General features: G+C 31.1%; 2 protein-coding genes across 2 annotated transcripts; both read right to left on the minus strand.

Moving 5' to 3' along the window:
• Positions 1–4,674: 4,674 nt before the first annotated feature.
• Positions 4,675–10,865, minus strand: LOC119600562 (L-galactose dehydrogenase-like). The gene is made up of 5 exons (XM_037950876.1): positions 10,632–10,865; positions 10,280–10,559; positions 10,059–10,223; positions 9,633–10,006; positions 4,675–4,851 (listed from the first exon to the last, which is right to left on the minus strand). Exons 1-5 carry the CDS (start codon positions 10,778–10,780, stop codon positions 4,767–4,769), a joined length of 1,053 nt encoding a protein of 350 aa, XP_037806804.1. The 5' UTR covers positions 10,781–10,865; the 3' UTR covers positions 4,675–4,766.
• Positions 10,866–13,857: 2,992 nt separating this feature from the next.
• Positions 13,858–19,092, minus strand: LOC119600558 (L-galactose dehydrogenase-like). The gene is made up of 5 exons (XM_037950866.1): positions 18,863–19,092; positions 18,492–18,771; positions 18,265–18,429; positions 14,275–14,648; positions 13,858–14,021 (listed from the first exon to the last, which is right to left on the minus strand). The coding sequence occupies exons 1-5, from the start codon at positions 19,009–19,011 to the stop codon at positions 13,934–13,936; spliced, it is 1,056 nt and encodes a 351-aa protein (XP_037806794.1). The 5' UTR covers positions 19,012–19,092; the 3' UTR covers positions 13,858–13,933.
• Between the last annotated feature and the right edge of the window lie 1,236 nt (positions 19,093–20,328).

Consider the following 20,328-nt stretch of genomic DNA (forward strand, 5'->3'; position numbering starts at 1 on the left):
GTGAACACACAACTTTCCTTAAAAGCAGAATTCAATAACTTCAGATTGCAGAATGTTATTTGAAAGACCTTCTTCGAGTGAACTGAATTCAGTACAATCAAAAATTGCTCCATATGTCGGTCTATACAAAATCTAATCAAAATTCAACCCAAAGTTCTGGTAACCTAGTTGCCAGGCAGACTATAGCACTTTGAATCTTCTAAAAGCAGTAACCGTAGAGAGAGGCAGACTATAGCACTTTGAATCTTCTAAAAGCAGTAACCGTAGAGTTTTATCTCTTTAGGGGTAAATTTCTCAAGAATTTTCGATACCACAACCGAATGGATCCATCCAACCATATATACCGTTTGTAGTTCATTCGTTTTCATATTCAGGTTTAGGAAGTAATTGAGAAGACACTTGGGAGGCTTGGCAGATTAAAGACTGTATGAATTTTCGTAGTCTATAGGCGAAATTGTTTTAGTTAATGGGTGAAATTGGAACTAAAACTGGCAATTACTAAAAGAGCAAGGGATGATAATGAAAGCGATCATTTGGAAATCAAGCCGCCCAATCGGCTTTGACTATAGAAAAGGATGATCATGATCGAGATTAAGCAACTTTATCGGATCAAAATTGAGTTCGATCGACTTTACCGGTTTTGGCTATAACATAGGATGATCATGATTGAAAACTAGTGATCGTCATATAAGACACTGATGATTGATTCTTCTAAAAGTGATCATCGTAAGACATATTTTTCATTCGTTTTCATGTTCGGGAACTTGGAATACTGATTAAATTTTACCTTAAGTGAATTCCTTCAGGAGCAAAGGACGATAATGGCAGTGTTCCAAAGTTAGCGAAGCTTGATCGAAATTGATCGTGAAACAAAGAACGGTTATAAATAAATTTGATTTATCGACTTTGGCGCCAGCAAAAGATGATTATGCTTGATGAATCAGAGATCGGAAATAATGAAAATGATAATTAATTTGCAGAGTTGCAAAGTTAGATAAACTTGAACGGAGTTGATCGAGAAACAAAGAAAGATTATGAATAAATTTTCAAATCAAGCGACTTTATCCGCTTTGGCGATAGCAAAGGATGATCACGATTATGTTCTTACAATGGATTTTAAGAAAGCTGATGATAAGTTCAAAAAGTGATAACTGTAATTCGATGCTGTAACCAGCGGATCTTGTACGCACATACAAAACCATTAGTCATTCTTTCTTGGAACACATGCTTCGTCAGGGCATATATGCATTTGAGAAGACTCTCTCATGGCTGTATAAAAAAAATCTCTATCCCTTTGAAAAGGTTGGTTATTGAATCAACCTTAAGCCAATTCCTTCAGTAAGGACGGATGATCATTAAGAAGGTATTCGGAAATCAATCAACTAAATAGATCTTGTCGATTTCAAATAATGATATATATGTTTCCCCAAAATCGGCATGTCTAAGTCTATATTGTGAATATAATTTGGTTCTTAACGATCGCAAAGGGGAATCCATGGAGTATTAACATTCAATTTGGAAAACGCGTTCTTCACCCTACATTAAGCTTTCGATAGATGTTTAAAACGACTTAATACCTTTAATTCCTCCAATTTCTTGATACGCAATAATTGGCTGCCTGTTGCTGCCAACATTGTAAGCCTTTAAATGTGTATTGTTGCAATAATAAATGCAACAATGAGTTTGTATATTTTGTTTTTTTTCTATCTTCTTTTTCGGTTCGGGAAATGAAATTGAAAATGTTAGATGAGATTTACAAAGTGTTGGAACTATAGAAACAACACCAAACGGAACAATTATGGGGTGTTTTCCGCATTTAATATGGCGATTATGTTTCCAAACAAACACACGATTCACACCAACCAACTTCCTAAGCCTAATTTTATTTCTATTACTTCTGGCAATTTTGCCCAAAGTTGCGCGCTGTAGCTGGAAACCAATACGTTCAGCATCACTTGATAATATCGCGTGTTGGTACCAGTCTCTATGTATCTCACTCTCTCGGAACTAAACTATTTGTTAATGATTTTGTTTTTTTTATTATTATTACAATTCATAGTGGTAACTGTATTTATTTCCGAATGTCTTATTATTCTGTTTTTGTTGTTATTGCAATTTTGAAATGAAGCCTTTTTTCGTATATAAATATTTGTTAGATAATTACGGGGCTTATTAAATGTTTCTATTAGTTATAATGCATAAGTTGAAGTTGTAATGAAAATGAGTTTTTGGAAGGGTTAAAATATTGAGGAATTTATATAAGAGGGTTAAGGTGGAAGTTTAACTCGGACCTGGTTTTGTATTATGTTTTGAATATGTTACTTTTATGTTTGATAACATTCCTGCTAATTATTAAAAACGTGTCTCGTGAAACAAGAACTTGAATCGACCTTAAAATTCCTGAAAGAAGTTGATCAAAAATTACATAACACAATGCTTGAATTTGGAAATGAAGCGAGCTTCCGAAAATTAGCGATAAACTTTAACTTAAGAACTAACAGATTTCCCTGATAAAACCTAGTAGATTGCGAGGGCTGAGTCCCGTTATGCCATTTCAACCTGTAATCTGGGACAATGGCAAGAGTGCGGTATATCATTGTCCCACTTACTGGCAAAAGCCCTAATAGAGTAATGTCCCGTTTAATTACCTTTAGGATTCCTTAGACTGCACTTATCCAGTATCTTTTTTGTCTTTACATCAATTATTGCCCATAAGGCCTTTGATATTATGCAATCCATTTTATTGTTTCAGAACAGGTTGATGATGACACGGAGTTATTAAAAGATCACCCCATAATAGTGACAGATGAATGAAAGGTTATGTCAAGGTTCGAACCTAGTGTTGGTACAGGATGTTGGAAAAATTGCATTCGTCAGTGAATCTTGGAAGAATGATTTCCATCGTTCTTATGGGTGGTGGAATCCATACTGTTATTATTGATAATAATGGAAATTTTACTCTGTGTTAATTCCTCTTTACTTGCCAATTGTGGATTTTAAGAATTTCTTCCTTGTTTCCACAATTGACAACATTCACGCCCTTAATCCAGTCTATATCATTTGAATGATACATTCTCCGAACTGTCATTGAAATGATCTTTGGAAGATATTACCGTAAAATATTCAGAAACTCAGTTTCATGAACACAGTTCCCATGATATTTGGATCTACGACAGAGAAAGTGTTCCAGTGTATCACTCTACATTCGTCTAAATCTGTTTGTTTACCTAACATCGTACTTGGATGGTTAACGCAGTCCTTAACTATGCTCAAACTTTCAAAAGAAATTGTAAGGACTGCGTTGTTGTATTAGATCCAGCCTATAGTGGTGAGACATGTAATTTGAATGATACCTTCTCCGAACTGCCATTGAAGTAATCTTTGGATGATATTACCGTAAAATATTCAGAAACTCAGTTTCATGAACACAGTTCCCACGATATTTGGATCTAATTTCAACAAAAGCTTGGCAACGACAGAGAAAGTGTTTCAGTGTATCACTGATCTCTTCGCATGCTCTATATTCGTCTGAATCTATTTGTTCACCTAACCTCGTACTTGATAGGTTAACGTAGTAGTTTACTACGCGCAAATTTTTAACAGGAATTGTAAGGACTGTGTTGTTGTACTAGATTCAGTCTATAGTGGTGAGGCCTATCAACAGGTCGTTGAATTTGGACCCAGATAATTCACCAAGGTTGCATGTATTGTACTTCCTAGAGCAGGTCATTCGCAGCGAAAGTGGAAACCTCTGAGCCCTCTTCATGGGTGTAGATTATTCCATGTATTTTCAACATTTTAGAAGGAACCTGAAGAGATTATTGTTAACAAATCCCAACGGAGTTGCTACTGAAGCTATGTTGGAGATATCCATATGCTCTTCATTTCCGTAGTAGTTACTATATGCAGGGACCTAAATTTTAATGAAAAAAGTAACTCCTGACTATCGAAACTCTGTCATTATTTCATTCTGAAACGCACTATAGTTGTTTGTAAGTCCTTGGGAGATTATTCTTCGCAGAAAACACTAGAGGTGATTGGTTTTAGACTGGTAGTAAGCATTAAATTCTCGTGTGTCCATATTTTCTTGTTCTCTAGCCTCGCTGAGCTGGATGCATAGATCACCCTTATAAAAAGATCGATAGGAACGATTTTGCATTCGTCAGAGTAACTTCATCAAGCTTTCTTCCCTTTGTAGCAAGTACATTCGTTATGTCTTTCATTGCCAATTATCCCTGAGAGACCTGGCACCGGTATAATCTAGAGCTTACCACTGGAAGAGCCCATCACAAATGTCAGAGATCGTTAAACGAACGTAAGTAATAGACTTTAAAGGAATTTATTTGAAAAATATGATTAGGATCGTGTTTAAATTTAAAATGATCTTGAGCAAATTCCTTCACTAAAGAAAGATTTAACCAGACTGAATTACTATATATAAAACTGAGAAACCCAATATAATCAGTGAAATTTGAAGCGACTGAAAAGACCTTTTTGTAAACTTTTACGATTTTATGATTTAAATAAAACGTGACTGCATTTTCCCTCAACTTCCTCATTTCGATTTTCTTGTAAATTTAATACTCTGCCACAAAACGCTTTAATTTCCCAGTTGATTAAAAACAACTCATCTTATACATCATTTTTTTTTTTTTTGTTATTATTTCTTACTTCACATTAAAATTTATTGAAATTTATTTCTGTTCATATATAAAGCTTACACACAAGTTTATATGTAAATTATGAAATATTAAATATAATTACAATTATTTCTTTTCCTTTTTATTATTCATGGCTGCCCAGTAGCGTTCAAGTTCAATACCCTCCCAGTTGATTGACTTGGTAAAAATGCTAGAAAACATTAAAAAATAAGAAAAGGAAACAAATTAGAAATATTGCAATTGCAGCAACAAAATAGTACATTAATAAATTATAAATTTTGTAAAGTTTTTTTTTTTTTTATGGGTGATAATGATCATGAAATGTAAGTAATAACTTACAGTTTTAATGAATGTGTGTTTGTGTTTTTAAAAAGAGATTGTAACATAAAACTTTTCTTTTTTTTTTTTGGGTTCGTTGTTTGTCACAGCATAAATCAGTGACAGGCAATTATGATTATGTTGTACAGTTAAAGATGTGGCGATAGTTACACTGGCAATGGAGGTCTTCTTATTTTGTTACCGTTTAGTTTGAAGATGGTTTGGGTTCGGTTATGCAAACGAATTTTAACTTTAATAGATCGTATGTAGGGCAAATTTAATCTACACACCGACTTGTTGAAAACAGAAGTAGAAGATCAGTGCCTTATAGTGATCTACAATGTTGCGGAATTAAAGATTCAGTTAAAAAAAGTAGCAACATATGAGAGTTATTGTAACTTAATAAAGTTGGATCGATATTAAGGACCTTCACAGGAGATGAATACGAATTGGTTGTAATCCTTCCAGAGTGATTGTGGAAGTGAGTTTTTCGGCATTAAGAGCATTCTTTAGAAATATGAGGGAAAGGAAATTAGGCGTCTTGATCGATATTGTTTAAATTCTTGCAGGGGCAAAGGATTAGAATTTATATAAAAGATAGAAATTTCAGAGCAGATAATGGTAACGAGTTGATCGGCCTTAAGAACACTCACATGAAGATCTCTATTAGAGAGCAGAAGTTAAAACGATCCTTCTGGAGCCGTTGTGGAAGCGAGTTAAACAAACTTCAAAATATTATCCAGGAAAAGAACAGAAAAAATTAAATTTGAAATTTAAGTGACTTGACCCACCTTTTAGAGTGAAAATTAAACGAGTTGATCGACCTTAAAAGCACTAACACAAAGATCACCATCGATTAAAATCTTATTCCATGATAGAGAGAAGAAGTTATATTGATTCTTTTGGAGCGATTTAAAAAAGTCTCCAGTAATAGAGAACAGCAAGAAATATCTTCATATATTCGAAAAATAAGAGACTTTATCGAACTTAATTAAATTTTTTCAAGAGCGTAGAATTTCTATCGAATTTGTAAGATGGTCGTGATTTTTTCATAACTTAACAATATTCTCTTTAGAAAATAAGGACAAAAAGTAGTTTAAAATGATGATCAGGGAAATACACATAGACTTTTAACGGCACTACTGCGTATTTCCTTACCAGTCAAATCAAAAACCTCGAGTTTTCCAGAATCGAGCACTAACTACTAACCTAACGAAAGCACACTCCAAAGACTAAGAACAATGCGAAATAAAACAATCCACTTGATCGATCTTGATGAAAGTTAAAACGATGTGATCGTTATTACGAACAGATCTAAAAGCGTAATAAAGAACGTCAACAAATAATTAAAAATTCATCCCGGAAGGAAGGATCTCTATCGGATTCTGAGAGCCATTTAGGCATAATAGTCAATGAAAGTCAAAATGATTTAATCGCAACTCTTGCAGAGAACAATTGATCGTTATTCTTCTAGAACGATCAATGAACATCAAGATATCTTTGTGAAAACAAGCGAAAATTGAGTTCGCAAAAGTGGTAGCTAATCGATCGCACTAGATGAAATTTATCTGGGAGAGAAGATCGTAATTCTTGCAGAGAATAATTGATCGTTATTCTTCTAGAACGATCAATGAACATCAAGATCATTTTTTAAAAACTCGCAGAGCAGAGCAAAGGATCTGAATCGAAATTTCATTCAGAAAGAAAGGATCTATATCGGATTCTGAAAGCCATTTAAGAATAATAGTCAATGAAAGTGAAAACGATTTAATCGTAATTCTTGCAGAGAACAATTGATCGTTATACTTTGCGAGCGATCAATGAACATCAAGATTTCTTGGGAAAACAAGCAAAATTGAGTTCGCAGAAGTGGTGGCGAATTGATCGCACGTGATGAAATTTATCTGGCAGAAAAAGGATTTGTATCGAAAATTCATCCTGGAAGAAATGATCTCTATCAGATTCTGATAGCCATTTAGGGATAATAGTCAATGAAAGTTAAAACGATTTAATCGTAATTCTTGCAGAGAACAATTGATCGTTATACGTTGCGAGCGATCAATGAACATCAAGATTTCTATGGAAAACAAGCAAAATTGAGTTCGCAGAAGTGATAGCGAATTGATCGCACTTAATGAAATTTATCTGGCAGAGAAGGATACTAGATACTAGAGAAAAGTTAAGACGTATTGATCGTAATTCTTCTACAGCGATTGTTAAAGCGTGTTGATCGATCTTGATAACAATCTTTCAAGACTAAGAACGGAAAGCGAATTCTTTAAGTGAAGTTCTACCAGAAGAGAAGTATCTCTTTCGAATTCTTTAAACCAGCTAAACATGCTATGCTATAGTAGAAAGTTAAAAGGTTATGATCGTTAATGAGAATATAGGAGGAAAACAAGCTTAATTTTGGTATAGAAAAGTGGAAGCTATTCGACCTCTTGAGAAAAAAATTGGGTTTGTAGAAGTGGTAGCGAATCGATCGTACTTGATGAAATTTATCTGGGAGAGAAGGATCGTAATACTTGCAGAGAACAATTGATCGTTATTCTCCTAGAACGATCAATGAACATCAAGATCTCTTTGTGAAAACAAGCGAAAATTGAGTTCGCAGAGCAGAGCAAAGGATCTGTATCGAAAATTCATTCAGAAAGAAAGAATCTCTATCGGATTCTGAAGCCATTTAAGGATAATAGTCAATGAAATTTATATGGCAGAGAAGGATCTGTATCGAAAATGCATCCCGGAAGAAACGATCTCTATCGGATTCTGAAAGCCATTTAGGGATAATAGTCAATGAAAGTTAAAACGATTTAATCGCGATCAATGAACATCAAGATTTCTTGGGAAAACAAGCGAAATTGAGTTCGCAGAAGTGATAGCGCATTGATCGCACTTGATGAAATTTATCTGGCAGAGAAGGATACTAGATACTAGAGAAAAGTTAAGACGAATTGATCGTAATTCTTCTACACCGATTGTTAAAGCAAGTTTATCGATCTTGATAACAATCTTTCAAGACTAAGAACGGAAATCGACTTGATCGAATTCTTTAAATGGAAGAGAAGAATCTCTTTCGAATTCTTTAAACCAGCTAAACGTGCTATGCTATAGTAGAAAGTTAAATGGTTATGATCGTTAATGAGAATATAGGAGGAAAATAAGCTTAATTTTGGTATAGAAAAGTGGAAGCGACTCGATCTCTTGAAAAAACAAGTGAAAATTGGGTTTGTAGAAGTGGTAGCGAATCGATCGTACTTGATGAAATTTATCTGGGAGAGAAGGATCGTAATTCTTGCAGAGAACAATTGATCGCTATTCTCCTAGAACGATCAATGAACATCAAGATCTCTTTGTGAAAACAAGCGAAAATTGAGTTCGCAGAGCAAAGCAAAGAATCTGTATCGAAAATTCATTCAGAAAGAAAGAATCTCTATCGGATTCAGAAAGCCATTCTTGCAGAGAACAATTGATCGTTATACTTTGCGAGCGATCAATGAACATCAAGATTTCTTGGAAAAACAAGCAAAATTGAGTTCGCAGAAGTGGTAGCGAATCGATCGCACTTGATGAAATTCTAAATGAGTTCTGAAATCCAGGAAAGCGTGTTGATCGATCTTGATAACAATCTTTCAAGACTAAGAACGGAAATCGACTTGATCGAATTCTTTAAATGAAATTCTACCAGAAGAGAAGGATCTCGAATTCTTTAAACCAGCTAAACATGCTATGCTATAGTAGGAAGTTAAAAGGTTATTATCGTTAATATTTAAGGAAAAAAGCTTAATTTTGTTATAGAAAAGTGAAAGCGACTCGATCCAAATTCGCTCGACTTGACCGATCTTTAATGAAATTCTACCAGAAGTTAAGAATTTCTATTAAATTCTTTATTTCAGCATGATGATCATAATAGAAAGTTAATCCCTTATGATCGTTAATAAGAATATGTGGGGAAAACAAGCTTAATTTTGTGGAAAATAGTGAAAGAGACTCGATCCAAATTCGCTGAGTAAAGTTGAGCCAATTTGAGTAGTATCGAAGGATTCAATACTACGAAAACTTACGTTAATCTCTCTAAAATCATACTTCACTTTTGTAATCAGTGTAAACGAGTTGTTGCTAGTTCAATGACAATTATTACCACAGGCTCAACCAGTCAGCGTTAACCAACAGCAGCACAACATTAAACATTTTATTTTAAACAATTTCAAATACAAATCAACAACTTTTAACAAACATCCCAGAGAAACAAAGACATACATTACTTATGTAATAGCATGATGATAAATTTTTAAAATACTTTCAAACTTCAAAAAAAAAAAACTAGTAACATTCAAAAAAATATCATTATTATATCTACTTAGCAACAAATGTTAGTAATACTCATAAAAACAACATTTGTTGCAACTGGCATATATGTAAAGTTGTTCATCTTCCTGTCAACACGTTTACTTGCTACCCGAATTGCACAATTTTTATAACAGTTAAATATATCGGCACATATTGTACAAATAATATTTACTCTTCTAACCTGTTTTCCTAACTCAATTATTTTGCACTTATTTGCCACTACATTTTCTTCTTCTTCTTCAACTTGCAACATTTCACTATTAATGAGTCTTAATGATAATGGTAACTGTAGTAATGACTTACGTTTCTTTTAAAAGTTTTAAAACTTCCTGTTCCTTCTTGCTTAGACCATTAAAAACTGCCTGTAAATTAATATCCAACAGCTGACGAGTTTGCATGCCAATGAGAAATGTTGCGGGACCAGGCATTTGCATGGTATGATACATGGCCAGTTTGCCAAGTTCGATATTGGACTCTTTGCAGATATTTGCGGCTTTGTGGCAAATTTGTTTGAGTTCTTCATTTGCCACATGCCATTGTTGTGGACCATTATTCGTTAAAAGACCCACAGCATGGGCAGCAGCACATACAATACCTAGGTTTTGGCTTTGAAAGAAATCAATGTAGGATTTGAGGGCATCATCGCAAAGGGTATTGCGGGCATAGGATAAAACGGTCTGTTGGAAGGGAATGTTTAATAAAGTTTAAGGACTACTTGAGTCTGCTTACATCAAATCTTCCATTAGCCAATTGAATGCATTCCTTTAAGGTCTTCAAAGGATATCCAGTAACACCTATAAACCGAGCCTTGCCTTCCTTAACAATTCTCTCCAATTCGGGTAGACATTCATTAACCACTGTATTCAAATCGGGAGCAAATTCAATATCATGAATCTATCAGAAAAGTATAAACATTAAAACCTCTTTCAACATTACACTCCTTTACCCACCTGTATTAGATCCACATAATCCAAACCCAATAGTTTTAAACTTTTCTCTACACTTTCACGTGTCTTTTTAGCTGAAAGATCAAACATGCCCTCATAGGTAGACTCATAGCGAGCCACTTTAGTGGCTATATAATAAGCAGAGCGTGGTACATCTTTTAAGGCCAAACCCAAGATTTCTTCTGAACGTCCTTGGCCATAAAAGGGAGCTGTATCAATATAGTTTATACCCGATTTTAAAGCTTTGTGAACAGTAGCTATTGCTTCTTCCACATTGACTTCGCTAGAATATTTACCACACAATTGTTTTAAATTTAAAAGAAAATTGTTCGATTAATTTAATGCCACCACTTACCCGAATAGTGCACTAAATGTGGCACCTCCCAAAGATATTTTCGATACCTTTAAACCGGTACGGCCTAAAACGCGATACTCCATTTTTCTGCACAATTCTTCATTGTGAAAACCTTGCACAAATGTCGAGGGTAGTTCGGAGGAAGTCATAGTTAGCAGAAGATCTCTTTTTCAAATTCTGTATAAAGAAAGCGTTACCTTTCCAGTGAAAATTTAGAAGCAAACTGCTGATTATTTTAGCGGTTTTTAGTTAAATTGCTTCTAGTTTTGTAAATAAATACAAACTTGAGAATAGAACAAACAGATTATTTTTATTACATTAATTAATGATAACAAAATCTAATTGAGATAAAGAAAGAGCCCTTGTAACCGGCCGCACTTATCAGGAATGTAAAATTGCAATTTCACAACTGCTGCAGTGAATCCTAAGTGAAATTGTTGGATTGTTTAAGATCTAAAACTAGAATAATTAACTTTTTCCATTGACACTTATTCCTCTAGGAGCTGAAATATTAGATTGAAAGAAAATACAAGATTCTGTATTATAAGAGATCTTCTCAAGTGGAACACTATATATGTACACCTATACCTCAAGAAATTCACAATTAAGTTAAAAAGAAAACTTCGTTAAAACTTCGTTACTCTTGTAAAGCGATCATTGATCGATCACATTGGTAAACATGAGTAAATTGGGCTTGCAAAAGTGAAAGCGAATCGCTCGACCTTGATGAAATTCACCTGGGAGCGAAGGATCTCTATCCAATTCTGAAATCCAGCTAAACAAGATAAAGGAAACATAAAACGATTCGAAAGTTATTCTTTTAGAGCGATCATTAAACATTAAGATCACACCGGTAAACAAGTGAAATTTGGTTTTGCAGGAAGAGACTTAATCAATTTTGATGAAATTCAGCTGGGAGTGAGGAGGGATCTGTATCGAATTCTGTAAGACAACTAAACAAGGTAGTCAAGGACTGGTAAAACGATTTGATTGTAATTATTTTAGAGAGTTTGTTAATAAGCAACACGATCAATCTTGATGAAATTCTTCCAAAAGGGAAGATTCCCTATAAAAGCTAATCATGATAATAACGAAAAGTTAAAGTTCTTTTAGAGCGATCATTAATCTTCAAGATTATATGGGTAAACAAACGAATTTTTTTGTTTGCAAGAGTAGAAGCGAATTGATCGACCTTGATGAAATTCATCTGGGAGCGAAGGATCTCTATCGAATTCGGAAATCCGCAAAGATGACATACAGGAAAATTGAGATCGATATAATCGTAATTCTTCCAACAGCGATTGTTGAAGCGAGTTCTTAATAAAAATCACCTCGGCAAACAAGCAAAATTTCGGTCGGCAAAAGTGGAAGCAAATCTATGGACCTTGCTGAAATACAACTACAAGCGTATTCTGAAAGACAACTAAACAAGGTAGCCAAGGATTTTTAGAACGATCTGGTTGCAATTTTTCCACAACAATTGCTAAAGCGAGTTGATCAACCTTTATAACGATCTCTCGAGACTATGAACAGCAATTAAGAAATTCAGTTGATCGATTTTGATGTAATTCTTCCGGAAGCAAAGAATTCTTAAAATAATCTAAGCTTCAAGCTTAGTCAATGAAAGCTTAGTCAATCGATTTGATCGTAATTCTTTTAGATCGATCACTTAATTAAGTTGATCTCTCTTAAAAACATTCTTTATGAACTATGAATTTTAAAAAAAGCGAAGAATTCTATCACATTTTGGAGACCTAAGCTAAACAGGATAGTCAAGGAAAGTTAAAGTTAAAGATTTGATTAAAATTCACCCAGAGCGACTGCTGGAACGTGTTGATTGATCTTAAAAACAATCTTCCGCAAGTTCAATCTTAATGTAACTCTCCCATAAGCGAAGGATCTCTATAAAAAAGGCTGATCATGCTAGTCATGGAAAATTTAAACGAAGTGATCCTTATACTCTCACGGCTATGGTTAATCGGCTTTAAAACATTGCCCAGAAGCAAAGCAAGAAATATATTCGAAAAACAAGAGAAACAAAAATGAATTAAACTTGATCGAAGTTCCTCCAGGATCAATTTGATTGTAATTCTTCCCAATAGCGTCGATAAATCTTGAGAAGAATCTTCATCGGACAAAGAACAATTAAAAGAAATTCGCATAAAATGGCAATTTGTTGTAATCCTATCAGACGTAAAGGATCTCTATTGATTTCCAAAGAAATGATAGTCAGTAAAGTTAAATCGATTGGATGGTAAAGCCTCTGAGCGATCATTGAATCGAGTTGATCGATCTTGAGATCATACTCAATGAAAAGATAATAGAAATAAGTGATATCGAATCTAAATTTGATGAGATTCATCTAGGTGCGAAGGATCCTCAACGAAATTTTCCCTGAAAAAAAACCGACTTTGATGGAATTCTTCCCCAGTGATTGATGACGACAGTTAATCAGTCTTGAGATATTTCTACAGAATATTTTAAGAAAGCAATGGTATGCAAAAGAAAACGCGATTTGAAATTCTATCAGGAGTCAATTATTTCTAAGGAATTCTGAAAACATGATTATCAAACCGATTTGATAATTATCGGCCTTCAGAATCAAAGACAAAAAACATCCACGGACAGTAAAAAATAAAATGGGAAAACAAGCGTAATTTGGCTTTCCAAAAATAGAAACGACTTAATCGACCGCGATGATTTATAAAATTCTTTTCTTTTTAATGATTAAAATTCTTGAAGAATTTTCCATCTCTGGCATAAATGTTTTTAAGAGAATAAAAGCGTCTATCTATCTATAATCTACTCAAATTATTTATTTAAAACAAAGCAGGTGTGGGGCACTTTTTAAAAATTCTACAATTTTCAGCATTTAGAGAATTTTGGTACCTTTTTGGTACTTTTTATATTTTTGAAACCAATATATGATTTTTAAAAATACTACTTAAATCAAAGAATGTACTTATTTCAAATAATAAATACCTCTTAAATAACGAAGTTTTTATCGCCAATTACGATTACGATGAACGAAAAAAGCCACCAAAAAAGGGATAAAATGGGGAATTTTTTTTAGATTTATGTTATAAAGACAATCTTCGTAACATCCATTCCTCGAGGCGCATAAAATTAAATCTCTTGGTGCTTTATTTAAAACTAAAGTATTGGAGAAAGCATGGAGGTTCCCACCTTTGTACTTTTTTTCTATAAAACAGTGGTACTTTTTGAATTTTCTATAATAATGAAAAATTTATTAAAATAACTTTATTTGTATATAAAACATTGGTACAATTTGAACAAAATCATTATTTTGTCGTTTCTTTCTTTTTGTCCATGGCTGCCCAGTAGCGTTCAAGTTCAAAGCCCTCCCAGTTGATGGACTTGGTAAAGACACTAGAAAAGAAAAAGGAAAACAAATTTAAAACAGAAAAGTTGCAGAAAAGTGTTAGCAAAAAGTACCAGAAACTAATGTAAATTGAAAACTACTTAAACAAATTATTTCCAACTTCCTGTTAACATACTTAATTTACTTCATAGTCGTATTGCCCAATTTTTAAAGCATAACTAAACGTCTAACCTGTTGCCATAATCTACACTCTACTTCCATATAATCTATCATATTTAACTTTTTGTTTACTTTACTTACGTATTTTTTAAAAGTTGCAAAACTTCCTGTTCCTTTTTGTTGAGACCATTATAAAATGCCTCCAAATTTATGTCCAAGAGTTGGCGAGTTTGCATACCAGTTAGAAATGTTGCAACACCATCCAATTGCATGCAGTAATGCATGGCCAGTTTGCCAAGTTCGATGTTAGCCTCTTTGCAAATGTTGGCTGCCTTCCGGCATAACTGCTTCTGTTCATCGTTTGTAGGATGCCAGGGTTGTGGACCGGCATTCGTTAGAAGGCCAAGTGCATGGGCACTGGCACACACGATGCCCAGGTTTTCGTTATGAAAGAAATCAAGATAAGATTTTAGAGAGTCGTCACACAGGGTGTAGCGGGCATAGGATAAAACCGTCTGGAAGTGGGGAAGTGTAAAGTTTAAGAGTCTTTCAATTAAAAAGAGATTTTTTCCTACATTTTTAATAGAGTAACCGGATAATTTTTTATAGATTTATTGCTATTATTTTAAGTTATATGACAATTTTATTCGAATATTTTCTGAAATTCTTTATAAGTAAACATTTTATGGCAAAGCTTGTGGATTTTTTATAATTTAAAACAACTTTAATCGAATAATTTCATCCGATTATTCGGATAAATTTTCATCGATTACACGAATATTTTTTTTACAACCTTATTTATTTGCAAAACTTTAATGTTTAAAATTGTAAAAAAATGTGCTAAAATTATTCGAATAGTTTTAATCGATTATTCGCTTAATATTAATCAAATAACTTTATTATCGAAATTAAATGTTATTCTGCTTTAAGAATTAAATCGATTTTTAACGGAAAATTTATAATTTATTATTCGAATAAATTTTTTAATCGACTATTCGAATATTTTTTTTTAACTTTATTCATTCCCAAGTTTTGAGAGCATTGTGATAATTAGGCATTTTTTAAGAATGTATTTTTAATCTATTATTCGGATTAATTATTATTCGAATAAATTTTTTAATCGATGATTCATTTTAATACGAATATTTTTGAAAAATTGGTATGTTTAACAATGCGATTATTCGAATAATTTGGATAAATTTAGTCGATTATTCGGATAATTTTAATCGATTGATTTTATTAGCAATGCTTAAAAAATTAAGCAATTTATTAATTTACTCGAATACATTTTTTAATTTATTATGTTAATGTTATTTAGATAGTCGTATACAATATTTTACTTAAATTATTCGAATATTTTTAATCGATTATTACTAATATTTTTAATCGAAATTAGTAATTTTGCAAAAATATAAAATATTTATTTAACAAAAGATTTTAATTTATTATTCGAATAAATTTTTCATTCGATTATTTGAATATTTTTTTCAAACTTTATTCATTCGCATAACTTTAAAGGCTTTTAGATAGTTGTGTATAAAATTTTACTTAAATTATTCGAATAATTTTAATCGATTATTCGACTAATTTTTATCGATTAATCGAATAATTTTAATATTAATTTAAAAAATTTAAAGATTTTTTTTTAATTTTTAATCGATCATACTAATATCTCTTAAAAGCCTTTTTAACAACGTATTTTTAATCGATTATTCGGATAATTTTAATCGATTATTCGGATAATTCTAATCGATTATTGGTATAAGAAAAATTGTAGAATTTCATTCAGTTTAATAAAATTAATTATTATTCGAATGAATTTTTTAATAAATTATTCGAATATTTTTTTAAAATAAACTATCATTTTAAATAAATATGATAGTTTTACTTTTATTTTATCGATTAATCGAATAGTTTTGAACTTTTCTAGTATGCGCTTTTAGTCGATTATTCATATTTATTTAAAAATTATTCGAATAATATTTTATAATCGATTATAATTCAATTTTTTAAATGTAATGATATTTATTTAACAAAAGATTTTAATTTATTATTCGAATAAATTTTTCATTCGATTATTTGAATATTTTTTTCAAACTTTATTCATTCGCATAACTTTAAAGGCTTTTAGATAGTTATATATAAAATTTTACTTAAATTATTCGAATAATTTTAATCGATTATTCGACTAATTTTTATCGATTAATCGAATAATTTTAATATTAATTTAAAAAATTTAAAGATTTTTTTTTAATTTTTAATCGATCATACTAATATCTCTTAAAAGCCTTTTTAACAACGTATTTTTAATCGATTATTCGGATAATTTTAATCGATTATTCGGATAATTCTAATCGATTATTGGTATAAGAAAAATTGTAGAATTTCATTCAGTTTAATAAAATTAATTATTATTCGAATGAATTTTTTAATAAATTATTCGAATATTTTTTTAAAATAAACTATCATTTTAAATAAATATGATAGTTTTACTTTTATTTTATCGATTAATCGAATAGTTTTGAACTTTTCTAGTATGCGCTTTTAGTCGATTATTCATATTTATTTAAAAATTATTCGAATAATATTTTATAATCGATTATAAATCAATTTTTTAAAATTGAAATATTATTTAAACGATTATGCGAATAATTTTGAAAACGATTAATCGAATAAATTCAATCGATTATTAGTACATTTCTTAAACATTGGTCGCACCAATTTAAATGCATAGTTGGTAGTTCCTTTATTTCAGCTAATTTTCAATATTTTAACAAAATATATTCGGTTTTTAATCGTTATTCGAATAAATTTAATCGGATAATTGAAATTTTTCCACAAAAAAAACTTCGAAAAGTTGTGATTTTTTTTAAATTTATTAATTTTTTTGTAATGAAAATTTCAAATTAATTATTCGAATACAATATTAATCGATTATTCGAATACAATTTTAATTGATTAATCAAATATTTTTACCTAAAATTATTGAATTTTAATTTCAATGTTTAACAATCATTTTTAATAATCGATCGATTATTCGGTTAATATCAAACGAATAATCGGATTTTTCACAAAGAAAGAAAAAAAAATTTCGAAAAATTGTTTTAAAAGTTAAATGATTTTTTTTAAGGAAACATTTTAAATTTATTATACGGATAATATTTTAATCGATTATTAGAATAATTTTGTTCTTCATTATTTTTCGATTATAATGAATAGTTAATTTGTTTAACAACTTAAGATTTTTTATATATTTTTTAAGAAATTTTATTCGATTATTCGGTTAATTTTAATCGAATAATTTCGTTTAAAAAGTAATGATTTTGTTTGAATTTTTTATTATTTAAAGACTTTTTAATCGATTATTCGCCTTATTTAAATCGAATAATCGGATTTTATAGAAGAAATTTAATTTTGTTGATAACCTTTAATCTTTTAACGATATTTGTGTAAATAATTATTAGAATAAAATTTAAATTATGGCAGATAATTAATTTCGTTTAAAAACTAATGATTTTGTTTGAGTTTTTTATTATTTAAAGACTTTTTAATCGATTATTCTCCTTATTTAAATCGAATAATCGGATGTTATAGAAGAAATTTAATTTTGTTGATAACCTTTAATCTTTTAACGAAATTTGTGTAATTAATTATTCGAATAAATTTTAAATCGATTATTCGAATAATTTTTTAATCGAATAATCTGATTTTTTAACAAAAATGATTGAGAAAACTTTATTTTAGAAGGAAAAATTTATAATTTTTCGAATAACATTATAATCGATTATTCGAATATTTTCTTGAGAATCGATTGTTTAATTTTTTCAAATATTGTTTTATTAAACAAAAATATCTTGCGAATATTTAAATTTAATTAATAGTCGAATATTATTTTAATCGATTATTCGATTAATTTATTTTTATAGTTATTATTCACATTAACTTTTATGTTTTATCATATCTTAAATTTTTAATCGATTAATATTAATTTCAACGATTATTCGTTTCATTTTTTTTTTCACTTATCTGTTTCCAAAAAATGTTTATTAACGTGATAAAATTTGTTCTAATTATTCGATTATATTTCTCTAATCGATTACTCGAGTCTTGTTTCTTTCTATTGCTACTTACATCAAATCTTCCATTGGCCGCTTTAATACATTCCTTTAAAGCTTTTAAAGGATAAGCAGTGACACCTATAAATCTAGCCTTGCCTTCCTTAACAATTTTCTCCAGTTCGGGTAAACATTCATTGATAACAATATCAAAATCTTTCGTAAATTCTATATCATGAATCTAGAAAACGAAATGAAATAAAACAAACAAATATTTATTAAACTCATCTCTCACCGCCCCACCTGTATTATGTCGACATAATCCAAACCCAAACGTTGCAAACTTTGCTCCACACTTTCGCGTGTTTTTTTGGCCGAGAAATCAATCATACCCTCATAGGTGGGATTGTAACGGCCCACTTTAGTGGCCACATAATAGGCGGAACGTGGTACATCTTTTAAAGCCATGCCCAAAACTTCTTCCGAACGCCCCAGACCATAATAGGGAGCAGTATCTATATAATTTATACCGGCTTTGAGTGCTTTATGTATAGTAGCAATAGCCTCTTTAACATCAAGGTCACTAGAATATTTATAACAATAAAGACAACAAAACAACAAAATAAGTAAATAAATTTATATTTTTGTAAATTTATATATAAATAACACGTTACCCATAAAAAGAACTTAAAGTTCCTGTACCCAAAGAAACTTTTGATACTTTTAGACCCGTACGTCCTAAAACGCGATATTCCATTTTTCTACACAATTCCTCATCGTGAAAACTCGGGGTAAATGTGGCAGGGAGATTAGAGGAAGACATCTTCTTTGTTAAACGTTCAAAAATAAACTGTTTATAATTTTAGCGGCATTTGTTTAAATTGCTCTTTGGAAAAAGGCAATAATAGATAATACAATTTTTGCATTCATTAATGATAACAAACCTCTTGAGTTAAACAAAGAGTACGAGTACTTGTTAGCGAGTAAATAGTACTTACGATTCTTAATAAGAGTATTTTGGTTTTTTTGTCTACTCTTTAATTAAATACTCTGAAATAAATACATATGTACATACATTCATATGTACTTGCAAATATGTATAAGTAAATAATTGAGGGGAGTAATACCTAAATGCACTACAAATAATTTGTACTTTTAACTCAAAATGTACTATAGAAAGTACCTAAATGGTACTTAAATAAACTAAACAAAATCTGGACCCAATATAAATAAAACCAAAAGAATTACTAATATTAGGTTAGGTTATTGTGATGCGTCCAGTTATAGGTAGGTCCGGTTGTGATACCATTTGTGATCTCACCAATTTGTCCCTAATCCTATTGGTCAATTCGTTGCTCTAATAAATGCGTGAATGTTGCCAAAATCGTTTTTTAACAGACAGTTATTGTCAGTTAGTATTCGATGACCAAACTTTTTCCGTTTTAGTTCATCAAAAGCGGGACAGTGTCAAAGAAAATGTTCTGTAGTTTCATCTTCTTCTTTATCGTTCCAACTTCTCTGGAAATCATTGTAAGTGAATCATTTACTCTTTTGGCGGTTTACCAAATGGCCGCTATACGTTTTCTAAGGTGGCGTCTGTTTAGGTTTAAATCATAACATATCATTTTCCTATCCTTTATGGGCCAAATCTTTTTGGTCTCTGTACAGGTGGGTTCCCTCTTCCATCTTTTATTTGCAATGTATGTATGTATGTATGTATGTATGTATGTATGTATGTATGTATGTATGTATGTATGTATGTATGTATGTATGTATGTATGTATGTATGTATGTATGTATGTATGTATGTATGTATGTATGTATGTATGTATGTATGTATGTATGTATGTATGTATGTATGTATGTATGTATGTATGTATGTATGTATGTATGTATGTATGTATGTATGTATGTATGTATGTATGTATGTATGTATGTATGTATGTATGTATGTATGTATGTATGTATGTATGTATGTATGTATGTATGTATGTCCTCATGAACCCATGTGCGGATAACCGATGTCTGTTTCGCTATTTCATCCGGAGAAACCGGGCATTCTTGAAGTAGTGTACACATTCTCAAGGGATCTAATGGCCGTTTTACTATCAGTAAGTATAAGAATATATCCGCCTAACAT

The sequence above is a fragment of the Lucilia sericata genome, unplaced genomic scaffold (assembly GCF_015586225.1).
Source record: "Lucilia sericata isolate MDLA Ls3-8-SP2 unplaced genomic scaffold, ASM1558622v1 Contig000116F_arrow, whole genome shotgun sequence".
Classification (NCBI taxonomy): Eukaryota; Metazoa; Arthropoda; class Insecta; order Diptera; family Calliphoridae; genus Lucilia; species Lucilia sericata.